Source organism: Schistocerca serialis, chromosome 8 (assembly GCF_023864345.2).
Source record: "Schistocerca serialis cubense isolate TAMUIC-IGC-003099 chromosome 8, iqSchSeri2.2, whole genome shotgun sequence".
In the NCBI taxonomy this organism is placed as follows: domain Eukaryota; kingdom Metazoa; phylum Arthropoda; class Insecta; order Orthoptera; family Acrididae; genus Schistocerca; species Schistocerca serialis.
The window spans coordinates 52057203-52071304 of NC_064645.1; the positions used below are offsets into that span (position 1 = coordinate 52057203).

The following is a 14102-nucleotide window of genomic DNA, read 5'->3' on the forward strand; positions in this document are numbered from 1 at the left end:
GGCCCTGAAGTGCTGTACACGAGCAAAACCTCGTCTATGGCCACATTCATACACTCCCATCTTCAAGGCTAACTCACAAGATTTTGACGTACACTGCAAAACTGAAGCGCATTCCATGGATAGAAGAGTCAAATATGACTTGGAAAAGTTACAGCTTTACCGTCAGAAGATAAATAGATGTGTAGTAAAGCCAGAGAATGAAGTCCGTAAAAGATCAGGGACCAAGTGCTCGGAAGAAAGCACAGAGCGAAAGAATGAAAGCTATATGGGGTATTAGAAAGGGGAACCATAATTGCAATGTGTGATCCGACAGGGTCCATACACACATAATAATAATAATGAATTTAAAATCGACTTGTTAACTTTAGAAAAAAATAATTACTAATCTTTGTCGTTTTTCGAAGTAACAGCTGTTTCTGGGGCCAACTTTTTATTGCTAATATGCAGTTTTAAGGCGAATCGGCATGGTGAAATTGGTAGCTCTTGACAGGAGATTACATGTTAGCGAAAACAGCTATTTAAAAAAAAATAATGCACTGAGCTGCCTTTGAAATTACCCTTTTCAAATGCATATAAAAAATATAACTTTCGGTGTACAAGAATACTGTTTACCACACAGTTAAGGGATAAGCAGCAAGAGTAAACTAATGGTAAAGAAGTATTTTTTACCTCTAATTGTTCATCGATGCATATTTTCTGCTTTTCTCGATCGACTTTTACTGAAAAGTGAAAAAGATTTATTAGTATAGCTGGGTGAAAGTCTAGTAACACACCAGAACAGAACGTAAAAAATTTACACTTACATATCAACGCGGCATTTTTATCGCTCTTACGAAAACGAAATGCTTTCAGCGCCTCTTTTACGTCGTCCTCTATGTCACACACTTTCACGTTATGCGACTGGAAAAAAAAGCATATGAAACGTCAGAATAGGCGTTTCCCGGCAATTCGCTGATTACAGATTGGAAACGTCAATTGTTTTGTCTATCGTGATTTATCTTACCATTTTCGTCTGTTTTGTAGTCCTAATAGAAATATGACCAATGCCACAGCTACTGTATGAAAATGCAATCGAATCAAACCGTAAACACCCAAACGTCAAAAACCTTTCGTGCTGCCCACAAAAACACAATTATTATTCCACATTAACTATCGATGTACCGAATCGAAGCAACACACAGTAGAACGACTGTGGTAGAACCGAAATGTATCGAGTGTCTTAATCGATTATATAGGAATTCGACCCAAAGTATTGCCGCTCGGAGTTTGCGTGGAAGCTGTTGCCATGGTAATACAGGCAACAGCCAGCAGGTGAAAAGTGCTTGTTAACTTTGTTATGGATTTCGATGGTGATTTAAATTTCAATTTTGGAAAGAAGGTAGGGTCGTCAGTAACACTTCGACGTAAGATTCAAGTTCCACAGCAGCTTACCACTTAGTGAATCCACGAAACTCATTCGAAATATTCGTAAAATAATCACATAGAAAAGACAGTTTATTTCCATGGCAGATAAACTGATTTCTTTAAAAAGCAAGGAAGATTAGAGTTTAACGCCCCGTCCTGGTTTCATTATACTTTGTTCGCAGTCTGTATGGTACTTTATGTTTAGTGCAGAATTTATAGTTTAGAGAAACAAGGGAAATAAAAATTCATATGGGCAAACTTTAATGATATTATGTACTTAGAAGGTGACGTGAGAAGAAATCTACACAAACAGAAAAGTATACCGAATTAGCCTGACATTGCAAAACCAACATGAGGGTTACAGCCAATATACAAGTATGTACCGATACAAAAATACAGCAACGTCTGAAATCCACCAGTTATTATATGAACGTTTTACACTTTAGCAGTTTAGTTATAGACCTAATGTCTCACTCTTTGACGTCTAATAATATCATCTAATGTCAGCAGAATTTTCTTTGATTCCTATCAAGAGGCAAGCTTCACACCATTACAATTTTTTAATGTTTCTGAGGTATTAAGCTTACACTAATATGGGAGTTTTATTAGTGGAAACTTACATATTCATGTAACATTTTTAAATAGAGTTTTATTACAATAGTGTCATAATAGCCCACTCTATATTTTGAGTCCTACAATACTCACAGGGCCCTGAGTGCGGGTTCTTTTTATTTATTTATTTATTTATTTTTTTTTTTTTTTTTTTTGCAGAGGTGCCTGTAAATAATTTAAAATGTAGCCTATCTGTGATAATAGGCACTATTTAAGCATTGCTTTTTGAGAAGTAAAATATGTAGTGTGTATATGAAAGAAATTGATTATAAATCATTTATATCACTTATATTGCAGTACTATTAAAGTGCACGGGGTCTGTAACATATTAGACTAACAGGAGACATCAAGCAAATTTATATCAAACTTCTTCAAAACACTAAGAAGTGCATGGCAGAGGGTATTTCCCATTGTGCCAGTTATTAGAGCTTGTTCTGGTTCTACTCTTGTATGTAGTGGGGGAAGAATGGCTGTTAAAATGCCTCTGTGTGCACAGTAATTAATTTTATCTTGTCCTCACAATCCTCGTGGGAGTGATGTGTAGTGTATTCCTAGAGTCATCATTTAATGCCTGTTCTTGAAAAACTTTGTAAGTAGGCTCTCTCAGGATGTTTGCTTCAATTTTCAAGCATTTGCCAGTTCAGTTTCACAGATCAAAGAAACTCATGAACATATGTGCTGCCCTTCTCTGTATAAGTTCAATATTCCCTGTAAGTCCTACTTGATACAGGTCTCACACGCTAGAGGAGTACTCTAGGATGGGCTGCATGAATATTTTGTATGCAGTCTCCTTCGTAGACTGATTGCACTTCCCCAGTATTCTGCCAATAAACTAAAGTCTGCTACCTACTTTAGCTGTCACTGAGCCTATGTAATCACCCCATTTCATATCCCTACAAAGAGTTGCCAAGTTTGAGTTGATACAGTAGTCACAGGATACCACATTTTTCCTTTTATGAAGTGCACAATTTACAGTTTTGAACATTTAAAGCAAGTTGCCAGTCCTTGCACCACTATATTTAAAGTGGTGCCTGTAACAGTCACTCCAGATCCAGGAATCCATGATGGAAGAAGAAATGGAACAACCAGGGGAGCATGAAGAATCCTAACTGCCACTACACACCTGAAATTAAGGTGGTGGAACTACTAGATTGCAGACCAACACAGACTGTGATAACAAATAAGAACATTCTAACCCATGCCCCAAATGATTTTGACCCCAGCAGCAAATTGTGTCCAAGGAGGAGGGAGGGATTTGCTATCCGAGTCTGTGGAAAATATTGCAGCTGGCTCAGTAAGCACTACAGGTACCCACACAGGAATAAACAACAAAATATCAAACATGGCTCATGCCCACAACTATCAGTGTGGCTCTTTAATTGAGCAGTAAGTTTTGGAGATGCAGAATAAAAGCTGCCTGCTCTTATGTTTTTTAGCCTGTGGACTAGAATAGAAATGGGTACACCGATCCACCCACACAGTTCATTGTCCGGCATTGAGCTGTGCATATCTTTACCCTGGTGTACCACAAGCAATTGGAATTCTTTGCTATGTCTGTTGGCAAAATATTTGGATTCTCTCAGGATGGACTGCTGATGCTGGTAAAAACATTGGCTTTGCCATATATAGACTTGCTTACTCTGTTTCTCATTCTCAGAATATGCATTCAGGTGGAGAAATTTTTATCAAATGTGGTTGTCCATACTGTAAACAAGTATTATGGAAAGCTAGAAACAGGTTCTTTGATGAGCGATCAAAAACCTGAATGTATTTAGGTGAGGTGTATTACAAAGAAACAGCTGTGATCTCTGAGATCTTCTCAGTGTGATCGTATAATAGGGTGCTTCTGGGTGCTGTGCCTAGTTATTCTTACCATTTTATGAACAATATTTTGAAAACCAACACAGCTGTCTTTGTCAGATTCTCCAAGTTCTGCTTAAACTCCTAGCAGAGTGTGAACTATTGTTGGTCTCATGCCGCTACCGTTAGCTAAGCTTGATTTCCAACACTTACTATGCTCTTTAATGCCTTTTTGTTTTTCAAAGCTCACACTGATCTCTTGAAATAAAGATGTCAGAAAAACCAATGAAAAAGTGCAGAAATTTAAATTTAAATAACACTTGGTGTCCAGCACTCAATTTGTTAGAAGTCTCAGCAGGTGTCACATCCACTAGAGTTGTAAAACATTGAAACAAATTGTATTTCACAGAATATTAGTGTGAACTCTGAAAAATGAAAGAGCATCACAGGGCATAGTGAGTATCAGAAATCAGACTCGAATATAAATAGCGGCGCAAGACCAACAACAGTTCACAGTCTTGTCGGAGTTCACACAGCGAGTAGACATAACAGCAAAATTTGCAGCACCTGAGGGAGATGGATGAGTTGATTGTTGCAATATTGTACATAAAATAGAAACAACAACTTGACAGGACACTCTGAAGTGCAATATTATAGGGACAACTTTTAGTTCTTTTAAGAAAATAAATGTATTGACTATATTTTATGCAACTTAGCAATACACTGCAATATCCACACACACACACAAACACAAAAAAACATTTTTGATTACTACTGATAATACATGCTCTTCGACTATCACTACAGTTAAAGAAGTTAATCTGCTTGATGCAAACTTGGATATAAATAGTGGCACAAGTCTCTCTACTCACCCCTACCTCTTCCCCCACTCCCACTTTCTACATGCTTCCTAAAGTCCTTAAACCCAACCACCCAGGACCCCTACTGAGAGAATCTCTACTCTTGTAGACCAACACCTTCAACCTATTACCCAGACCCTCTTATATAAAAGATACCAACCATTTCCTCCACTGACTTTCCACAGTTCCTGTCCCTTTACCACATGGTGCCCTGTTATTGACGCCACCTCCCAATGCCCATGGCCTAACTTCTGTTGAATGCTACCTTTTCCATTGCCCAACAGATCCCAAACCAACAACCACCTTCCTAGTCGCCATGACCAACTATATCCTCACCCACAATTATTTCTCCTATGAAGACATTCTGGGGTGTGGCTATGGGCACCTGCATGGCACCATCCTATGCCAACCTATTCATGGGCCGTCTAGAGGAATCCTTCCTAAAAACCCAGAATCCTAAACCCCTCACATGGTTCAGATTCATTGATGACATCTTTGCGATTAGGATTGAAGGTGTGGACACCCTACCCACAGTCCTCCACAACATCAACAACTTGTTCCCCCTTTGCTTCACCTGGTCCTACTGAACCCAGCAAGCCACCCTCCTAGATATTGACGTCCACCTCAAAGATGGCTACATCAGCACCTCTGTCCATATGAAAACCTACTAACCACCAGCAATACCTCCACTTTGACAGCTGCCACCTGTGCCATACCAAGAAGTCCCTTCCATACAGCCTAGCTACCCGTGGTCATCACATCTGCAGTGATGACCAGTCCCTCTTGAAATATGCAGAGAGTCTCACTGAAGCCTTCACAAACCGTAATTATACTCCCACCCTTGCACAAAAACAAATCTCCCATGCCTTACCTTTTCAGTCTCCCACCACCTCACAAAGTCTCTCCGTCTGGCCATAGAGGAGCATTCCCTCTCGTAACTCAGTACCACCCAGGACTGGAGCAACTCAATTACATTCTCCGCCAGGGTTTCTACTACCTCCCATTGTGCCATGAAATGAGAAAAGTCCTGTCCATTATCCTTCCCACAGTGGCATTCCGCCATCCACCAAACCTACACAATAAACTCGTTCATCCCTACACAACTTCTGCTCCCAACCCCTTGCCTCATGGCTCATAGCCCTATAATAGACCTAGATGCAAGACCTGTCCTATTCATCCTCCCACCACCACCTACTCCAGTCCAGTCACAAACACCACCAGTCCCATCAAAGGCAGGGCTTCCTATGAAACCAGTCATGTGATCTACAAGCTAAGCTGCAACCACTGTGCTGCATTTTTTATGGGCATGACAGCCAACAAGCTGTCTGTCTGCATGAATGGCCACCGATAAAGTATGGCCAAGAAACAAGTGGACCACCCAGTTGCTGAGCATGCTGCCAAACATGACATCCTTCATTTCAATGACTGCTTCACAGCCTGTGCCATATGGATCCTTCCCACCAACACCAGCTTTTCTGAATTGTGCAGGTGGGAACTTTCCCTGCAATATATCCTACATTCCCGTAAGCCTCCTGGCCTCAACCTTCATTAGTCATTGTTCTCTCCCATCCTTCCCCTTCTCTGTTCCCATTCCAGCACTATGCAGCCCTCATTCCTCCATTGCACCCAGTCTTTTTACTTCTCTCCTTTTCCACTATCTCCTCCCCACTTCTCCACTGCCCTTCATCTAATATACCGACTGCACATAGCTGCCCTACCCTCTTTCCACCTCATCCCTGCATGCTCCCCAACAGCACATCACTGTCTGCCACCCCTACCCTGCTCTCCCTCCCCCTACTCGCACCCACCTTCTCCTTACCTCCACCCAGTAACCACTCCCATCATGCACTGCTGCTGCTGTTTGCAGTGTGGCTTCAGATGCCTGAGACTGCAGTCATGTGTGTATGAGTTGTGTTTGCGTGAGTGTGTATGTGTGTGTTTATCATCTAATATCTGTGACTGAACATCTCTGCTGTATGGTGAGTGGCAACTTTCCTTTTCACAATATTGTTACATTCCATCCTGGATTTTCTATCGCTTAACCTCCTTGATGATGTTATTTGTCCAGGAAGATGGGTCCACATCTACATTACTACTCCACAATCTACAGTCAAGTGCTTGGAGGCAGAGGGCTCACAGAACCACTTTCAGACTATTTCTTGACTGTTCCACTCCCAAATAGCATGTCGGAAAAATGAACAACCAAATCTTTCCTTGCAAGCCCTGATTTCTCTTATTGTTTATTACTATGGTCATTTCTCCTTATGTAGGTAGGAGGTAACAAAATTTGTGCTTGGAAGAGACTGCAATTTTGCAAAAATATCTCACCACAGTGAAAGATGCTTTTGTTTTAGTGATTTCTACCCCATCTGATGTGTCATTCTTTCCCCTATTTCGTATTAATACAAACTGAAGTGCCCTTCTTCAAACTTTTTTGATGTTGTCTGTAATCCTATCTGGTAAGGTTCCAATACTGCACAGTAATACTCCAGCAGAGGAAGGACAGTCATGGTGTAGCCAGTCTCTTTAGTAGACTAATGGGTGAACTGTCCAACTTTTGGTGAGGACACAGTGTTGGTCAGTCAGTTGTAATAGAGTACACAAGACTGACAATGTGTGATGTATTCTGAGAGCAAATGTCCAAAATGATGGAAGTATGCATGTCTTGTGGAAAAAACAGTATCAGTGAGCTATAATTGTGAAAACAATTAATTCTCAGTAATCAGAATCATCAAATATCAAAACAATTGCAGGAAAGACTTGCATAGCCAATGTTGTACAAATGATTTCAGAGCTCAATTCCCCTGAGAAACTTTTTTCTGTCATCGGAGACAGATGAAAACTCCTCAGACAGAATGACAGTAGATTTGTCTCAAATTCCAGTATCTTATCAACAGCAAGGATATGTTAACAAAGGATAGAAGTTTGTCCCTTATGAAGCAATGCTATTAAGAAGAGTGTAGTGTGATGTGATGAGTCACTTGAAACGAAAATGACAAATTTTCATTCTCAAACATATGCACACTGTCTTACCACTTGACTTAATACACAGAATTATCATTGCCTTTATTTCCTTTTTACAAGCAAACATTTTGGTTTTTACCACCAGACGTATTAAGCAAGTCCTTTAATGTAGCATGAGCTGTGTTACTTAAAATTACTTTATGACATTGTTAGAAACTTAGAAAAGCCTTCTTCTGTTACCACTATGTTTTTCTGTGTGGCTGAAAGTTCGTGTCGTATAAAACATAATTCTCATTTCATTGACAGCTAACAGCCCGCAAAGGTAGAAGGGCTGGCAATGCCAGCTCACCAAAAGAAGACGCAGCTGCTGATGGTACCATAGATAGTCCTGGATCTGCACCAGGTTCTGGACTATCAAGAGGCTCACTGCAGGTATAATAAATAAATGTCATATCATATATTTATATTGTTTTATCAGACTTCTGTGTTGGATTTAGTACGTATGTACTATGTTACATTTTAACAAATTTCATGTTAACTCTAATATTTAAGTTACAACATGTTTCACTGAAAACTTCTAATGTTACTGAAATAAATAGAGACTGTGGAAACTACCCTGATAACAGTTTTGACTATTTGCAGTGAATTTTGAACTCAAGATTTCAAAATTTATGATTAAATCTGTGTTCAAGAAAACACTAAAACACAATCTAATCAGAAATTGCAATCTAATATGAATCACACATGCTATTTCTTAGCCTCAAAATATGTCTTGAAGTGAAGAAATTTTCATCAAATGAGGTTGCCTGTACTGTAAACAAATATTACAGAAAGCTAGAAACAACTTATTTCATGAGTGAATAAATGAATTTATTTACATGAAGTGCACTGATGCCAGCTGTGAGCTCTCAGGTTTCTTGTGTGAGTGATTAATAGTGTACTTCCGGGTGGTGTGCCAGCAGAAAAGATGGAGGAAATTAGGTCATAAACATGCAGGATCATCAAAAAACCCCAGCTTCTAAAACTAAATAAGGCAGCAGCAGATCGGAGAGTACTTGGAGTGCTAAGAGAAAATGAAAACATAGTAGTCATATCTGCTGACAATATTCCTACCTGCAATAATTCTCTTACGTGCTGTTGACTACCACCAGAAGACAAGTACTATGCTAGGCGTTGTAGCCTGTGGAAACTGGAGAAGGACCCAACCCTGAAGATGACAAGAAAAACAATAGCTTTGCTTCACGAGTCAGCTCAGCTCTAACCAAGGAAGATACAAAATGGCTCTATCTAAAGGTACTAGCATCTCAGTGCTTTTATGGACTGCCTAATATTCATAAAAAAAAGTGTTCCACTGCATCCTGTAGTGAATGCAATTAATGCTCTCATATATGTAGAAGCCACTTATGTAGCCCCACTTCTGAAATGCATAAAGTGATGCTGCAGTCATGATATGAGGAACTCAACTGAATTTGTGTCCTTACTGAAAGAGATGTAGCTGCAGAAGTGTGATTTGCTGCTGAGCTTCAATGTAACATCTCTTTTCACAGAAGCACCATTTCAAGACGTCTTGGTATACGCTGTGAGGACCAAATGGTGAAGCTGTTTGAACATGTACTCATGACAACCTAATTCAAATGTGGTGGGGAGATCTACAAAAAAGTCGATGGTGTACCTGTGGGCTTGCCATTTGCCACTTAATTGCCAATCTCTATATGGAACATTTGCAGGAGATTGCACTAAAAACTGCATGGCTCAAATCTAAATACTCCCTCTGTTACATGGAGGAAACCTTTGTTGCATGGCAACATGGCAGAGAGTCCTGTAGCACCTAAACAGCATCCATCAAGACATACAGTTCATAACAGAGCGAAAATAGAATGGATGTCTTCCATTTTTTAACATTCTAATAAGAAGAAAGGCAGATGGTAACCTAGTAAAAGCAGTCTACAGAAAGAAGACCCACAGAGATATGTACCTTCTTGCACCTATCTGTCATCATCCAGCACAGCAGTACACTGCTCTAACAACTTTAGTACACAAGGCACATACCATTTGTGACAAAGACAACCTCCCAGCTGAGCTGCAATGCCGTAGAGGTGTGTGTTTTGCCAAAATGGGTACAACAGAGTTCTAATTAGACATTCATCGAAGAAAACAAATGATGCAGCCATCTGCAAAGAAGAGATGGAGAAAGAGAAAGAAAAACTTGCCTTTATTCCCTGCATTGGGCCTCCCTGAGCAAAAATACCAAGTATTTAGGAAAAAACAACAAGGCTATCTTTTGACCACCACAAAAAATGAAAAGTAAGCTTGGTAAAGGAAAAATTACAACTGCAAATACCTGACGTATGTAGCATCCTTGTGAATGTGGACCCCCAGTGCATCAACACTGTATCTTGCAACACTGCATGAAACACATTACGTGCATACATCTGGGGCATAAGATAAATTACCAGTGCCAGAACAAAGCCTCAGTGAGGGACATATGTTCAAAATTTATAAAACAAAAGATTTGTGCTGAGCTAGTGGCTTCTACTCATACCACAAAGAAGCATGTCCACTACTTTCCTTTTACAAACAAATATTTCCTTGATGGGTGTAAGATCGTTAGAGTGACTAGTGAATTTGAGTAGAACACAACTTTACATACTACATATGCCTCAAAGGCTCCACATGACAATCAAGATTACAGTAGACTTCATTTGTCACAAAACCATACTTTCTTTTGTTTTCATTCTTGGAGAGAGTGCTGCTCCCTGATAGTTACGCCACTGCCAATTCCTGATGCCAAAACATAAAAGACTATGCCCACAGCAGGTGAAGCTGTTTATTTGTCATCACATCTTGCCGTTTTTCATATTCCATATCTCCTGTTAATGTGTGCACGTATGAAAACAACCACATATGCACAGTATGTGGCATATGTTTCATGACTTACTTCCTACTTAATGCTATTCTGTCACAATCATCTTTCCTTGTACTACTCAAAGAGTGTGAAATGTCATTTGCCTAAACGACATGTGACACTTCAGTAGTGCACATACTTTTGTATGGGTCTGTCACCAGTACTGACAGTTCTGTAGAATATAATTATATCACATTATTTTAAAGGCCCTACTAAATTATTTCTGGAGCTCAATGGAAAATGGAAATGAGCAATTGGCATCATTGGCCGGGAGGCCCCGTGCGGGGCAGGTCTGGCTGCCTTGGTGCAGGCCTCATTACATTTGATGCCACATTGGGCAACCTGTGCGCCAGATGGGGATGAAATGATGATGAAGACAGCACAACACCCAGTCCCTGAGCAGAGAAAATCCCCAACCCAGCCGGGAATCGAACCCGGGCCCGTAGGACGTCAATCCATCACGCTGACCACTCAGCTATTTGGGCGGACTGTAGCTCAATAATGGGAGAGAACCAAGAATCCAACCTTGTGCAACACTATATTTAATATTTCCACATGCCAAATATAGCTTTATTCCTGTCATATCATTTGTTTATGTGACACACTGTCTTCTGTTGCTGATCTGTCTCCTCTTACTCAGTGGGATTTTTTTAATGCCATAACTTTCTAGCTTCCCTGGTAGAATTTTATAATCTGTTTAATTAAAGGCCTTAACAAGCTCACATAAAAAGTGACAGGCTTGTTTTTCTTCTGTAGTCCACAAATGAGTTCCTCAGGTCAAATATTGCTTTATCAATAGGGAAGCCTTTATGTAAGCCAAACTGAGCTTTTGTGTAAGGTTATTCTCAGAAAGAGAGTTCAGTAATGTGGTGTCACCGCCAGACACCACACTTGCTAGGTGGTAGCCTTTAAATCGGCCGCAGTCCGTTAGTATACGTCGGACCCTCGTGTCGCCACTATCAGTGATTTCAGACCGAGCGGCGCCACACGGCAGGTCTAGAGAGACTTCCTAGCACTCGCCCCAGTTGTACAACCGACTTTGCTAGCGATGGTTCACTGACAAAATACGCTCTCATTTGCCGAGACGATAGTAAGCATAGCCTTCAGCTATGTCATTTGCTACGACCTAGCAAGGCGCCATGTTCAGTTACTATTAATATTGTAAATAATGTACAGTCAAGAGCGATGCTCATCATTAATGGATTAAAGTTAAATATTCCACCAGCTACGTCCGTTTTTCTAAATTCTAATTTCCTTGACCTGTTCCAGACCTCACGCCAGCCTGCGTGAGCTAAAATGCGTGCCTTTAGGCTTCCTCTCATAACCCGGTGTTGGCTCTCCTGCCAACCCACAACAAGTAATCTGTCATGAGCAAAACTACACAGACTGTGCTTACTGCCTGAGCAAAACACACTGACCATATTGTAAGTATATGATTCTGCCTCAGGTCACACAAGTGATATCATTAGTGTTTTTACTTAAAACCAAGTCATCATCAGATGATCTGTTTAAAAGGGGAGAAAAGGGGGATACTAAAATATTAAAAACTGACTTACAAATCAAATTAGCTTCAAGTACAATCATGCATACTTGAATACATTACATAGAGACCTGGAAAGATGCTCACAGTGTATCTCTGGGTCTTCTACAGCTGCAGATGCACAAAAACTAAATTTGAAATATCTATTACATCCACAGCTGCTTTTTATCTCTGTTATTTGACTAAGACTTCAAAAGTTATTGCTGTTGCTAGTTTGATCCTGACTTCTATTTCAATCAAGTGATGCGACACATATAGGTTCTTTAAATGGCCTACACATATAAATAAATATTTTCCATTTTGTGCCATCCCCATACGGCAAAGATATCATAGGGATGTATGCTTATATCTGAATAAGTTGCAGAAAACTGAAAGCTATACTATCAGGCCTTTTTTCTGTACCTCAATTGTTTTCTTCACTGATCTTGATGGTCGTTGGTCTTTTGAGCTGGTGCGATAAAGACATATGTACTTACACTCTCCCAAAATTGTGCTAATTAAAAGTTAAAATATGTGGAAGTCGCAAGTTTTCATTCTTGTTTCAAGCCATGTCCTAATTGCCACTTCCTGATGTGACAAGGACTGCATTTTTAAATAGACCTTTTTGGAGAAGAAATCAACATGAAGAAATTAATCTCTCAGCAGTGTTTCAGAATTGCCACAATGTTTTTTAACCCATACACATCCATACCTGTATGTGTTTCTGGACTTACAATTTCTGGTATGGCTAAACTTGCATTAGCATTTAACTAGGTCAGCTCTGAAAAATTCACTTTATCTCTCTCCCTAACCAATATGCAGGGTGTAAATTTTAAGCTGACAAACCGGAATAACTCAAAAAATAAGCTTCACATGAAAAAATGTGTAGAATCCAAAGTTGATTATTTTCGAGAGGGACATGTGCCGGTGCTAAAATTAGCCCTCCACCCCAGTCCCCTGGGGGTGGGGCAGGAGGCAACTTTAAAATTTTAAATGGGAACCCCCATTTTTTATTGCAGAATCAGATTCTACATAAAAAAAACTACATACATTTTGTCTTAAACATTTGTTTTGAATCTTGGTAGTGGGCACTGTAATTCAAATAAATTCTACACATTTTTTCATGTGAAGCTTATTTTTTGAGTTATTCTGGTTAGTCAACTTAAAATTTACACCCTGTATATTGGTTAGGGAGAGAGATAAAGTGAATTGTTCAGAGCTGCCAAAGTTATGCTAATGCAAGTTTAGCCATGCCAGAAATTGTAAGTCCAGAAACACACACAGGCATGGATGTGTGTGGGTTAAAAAACATGTGACAATTCTGGAACACTGATTGAAGATTAATTTCTTCATGTTGATTTCTTCTCTGAAAAGGTCTGTTTAAAACTGCAGTCCTTGTCGCATCAGGATGTGACAATTAGGATGTATCCTATTTGCCAGGAGTTGTGGGTTCCTTCTCCTGGGATGCTATATTGGATATAAAATGCAGTTGCATCTGTTTTAGGTTATTTCATTTAGATGTGATGGTAAATGCTGAAGTACTATTGTGAGGTGTTCTCCACATTATTCATAGTGGCAACTGTACCTCCAGTAATGTGTCTAAAGTGATCTGTATAATTCATAATGGACATCAATTGTGATGGTGATGTTAACTGAAATCCCTCTGCTCATGGACACTTCTGTACACATTTTTGGAACTCAGGAAGATCGTTGTTTTATTTCAGTATCGTGGTTGCCAATAACTCTTACAGATTAAGCCCTTGCATGAACCACTGATTCAGGCCGAACAGTTCAAATGAAAAGCTAACTTTGATAGCTCTGTATACTTCTTGCCTCACGGTGAACTCACAGAGCAACTTTATGTTAGTTTCTACAATTACTCATTAGTGGTACAATAATGGTAACTACATTTCACTAACCTAAGATACTGATTTTTAGAAAGTAAGTGCATTGTTTTGGGCCACCATGTGTGGTACCCTCCTTGCAATTATTTCTTTGCTCAATACATGGTCATTCTCTAGTTGGTGAAAAAGCAAAT

The 14102-nt window shown here is 39.7% G+C and overlaps 2 protein-coding genes across 3 annotated transcripts in view; one reads left to right on the forward strand and one right to left on the reverse strand.

Annotated features, from left to right (window-relative positions):
* LOC126416137 (glia maturation factor beta) overlaps positions 1 to 1162 on the reverse strand; it is a 37490-nt gene extending 36328 nt beyond the window's left edge. The window contains exons 1-3 of the mRNA XM_050083678.1: positions 1004 to 1162; positions 804 to 900; positions 670 to 719 (exon numbers count right to left, since the gene is read on the reverse strand). Of these exons, the coding sequence (XP_049939635.1) occupies positions 670 to 719; positions 804 to 900; positions 1004 to 1006 (150 nt within the window). The 5' untranslated portion in view covers positions 1007 to 1162. The remainder of the gene's footprint in view (positions 1 to 669; positions 720 to 803; positions 901 to 1003) is intronic.
* Positions 1163 to 1261: 99 nt separating this feature from the next.
* Positions 1262 to 14102, forward strand: part of LOC126416135 (intraflagellar transport protein 43 homolog) — a 128408-nt gene continuing 115567 nt past the window's right edge. The window contains exons 1-2 of one of the 2 annotated variants that reach the window (XM_050083674.1): positions 1262 to 1378; positions 7947 to 8072. In XM_050083674.1, the coding sequence (XP_049939631.1) occupies positions 1337 to 1378; positions 7947 to 8072 (168 nt within the window). In that variant the 5' untranslated portion in view covers positions 1262 to 1336. Of the gene's footprint in view, positions 1379 to 1740; positions 1780 to 7946; positions 8073 to 14102 lie in introns of those variants that run through there. The other variant, XM_050083675.1, reaches the window with a different exon arrangement.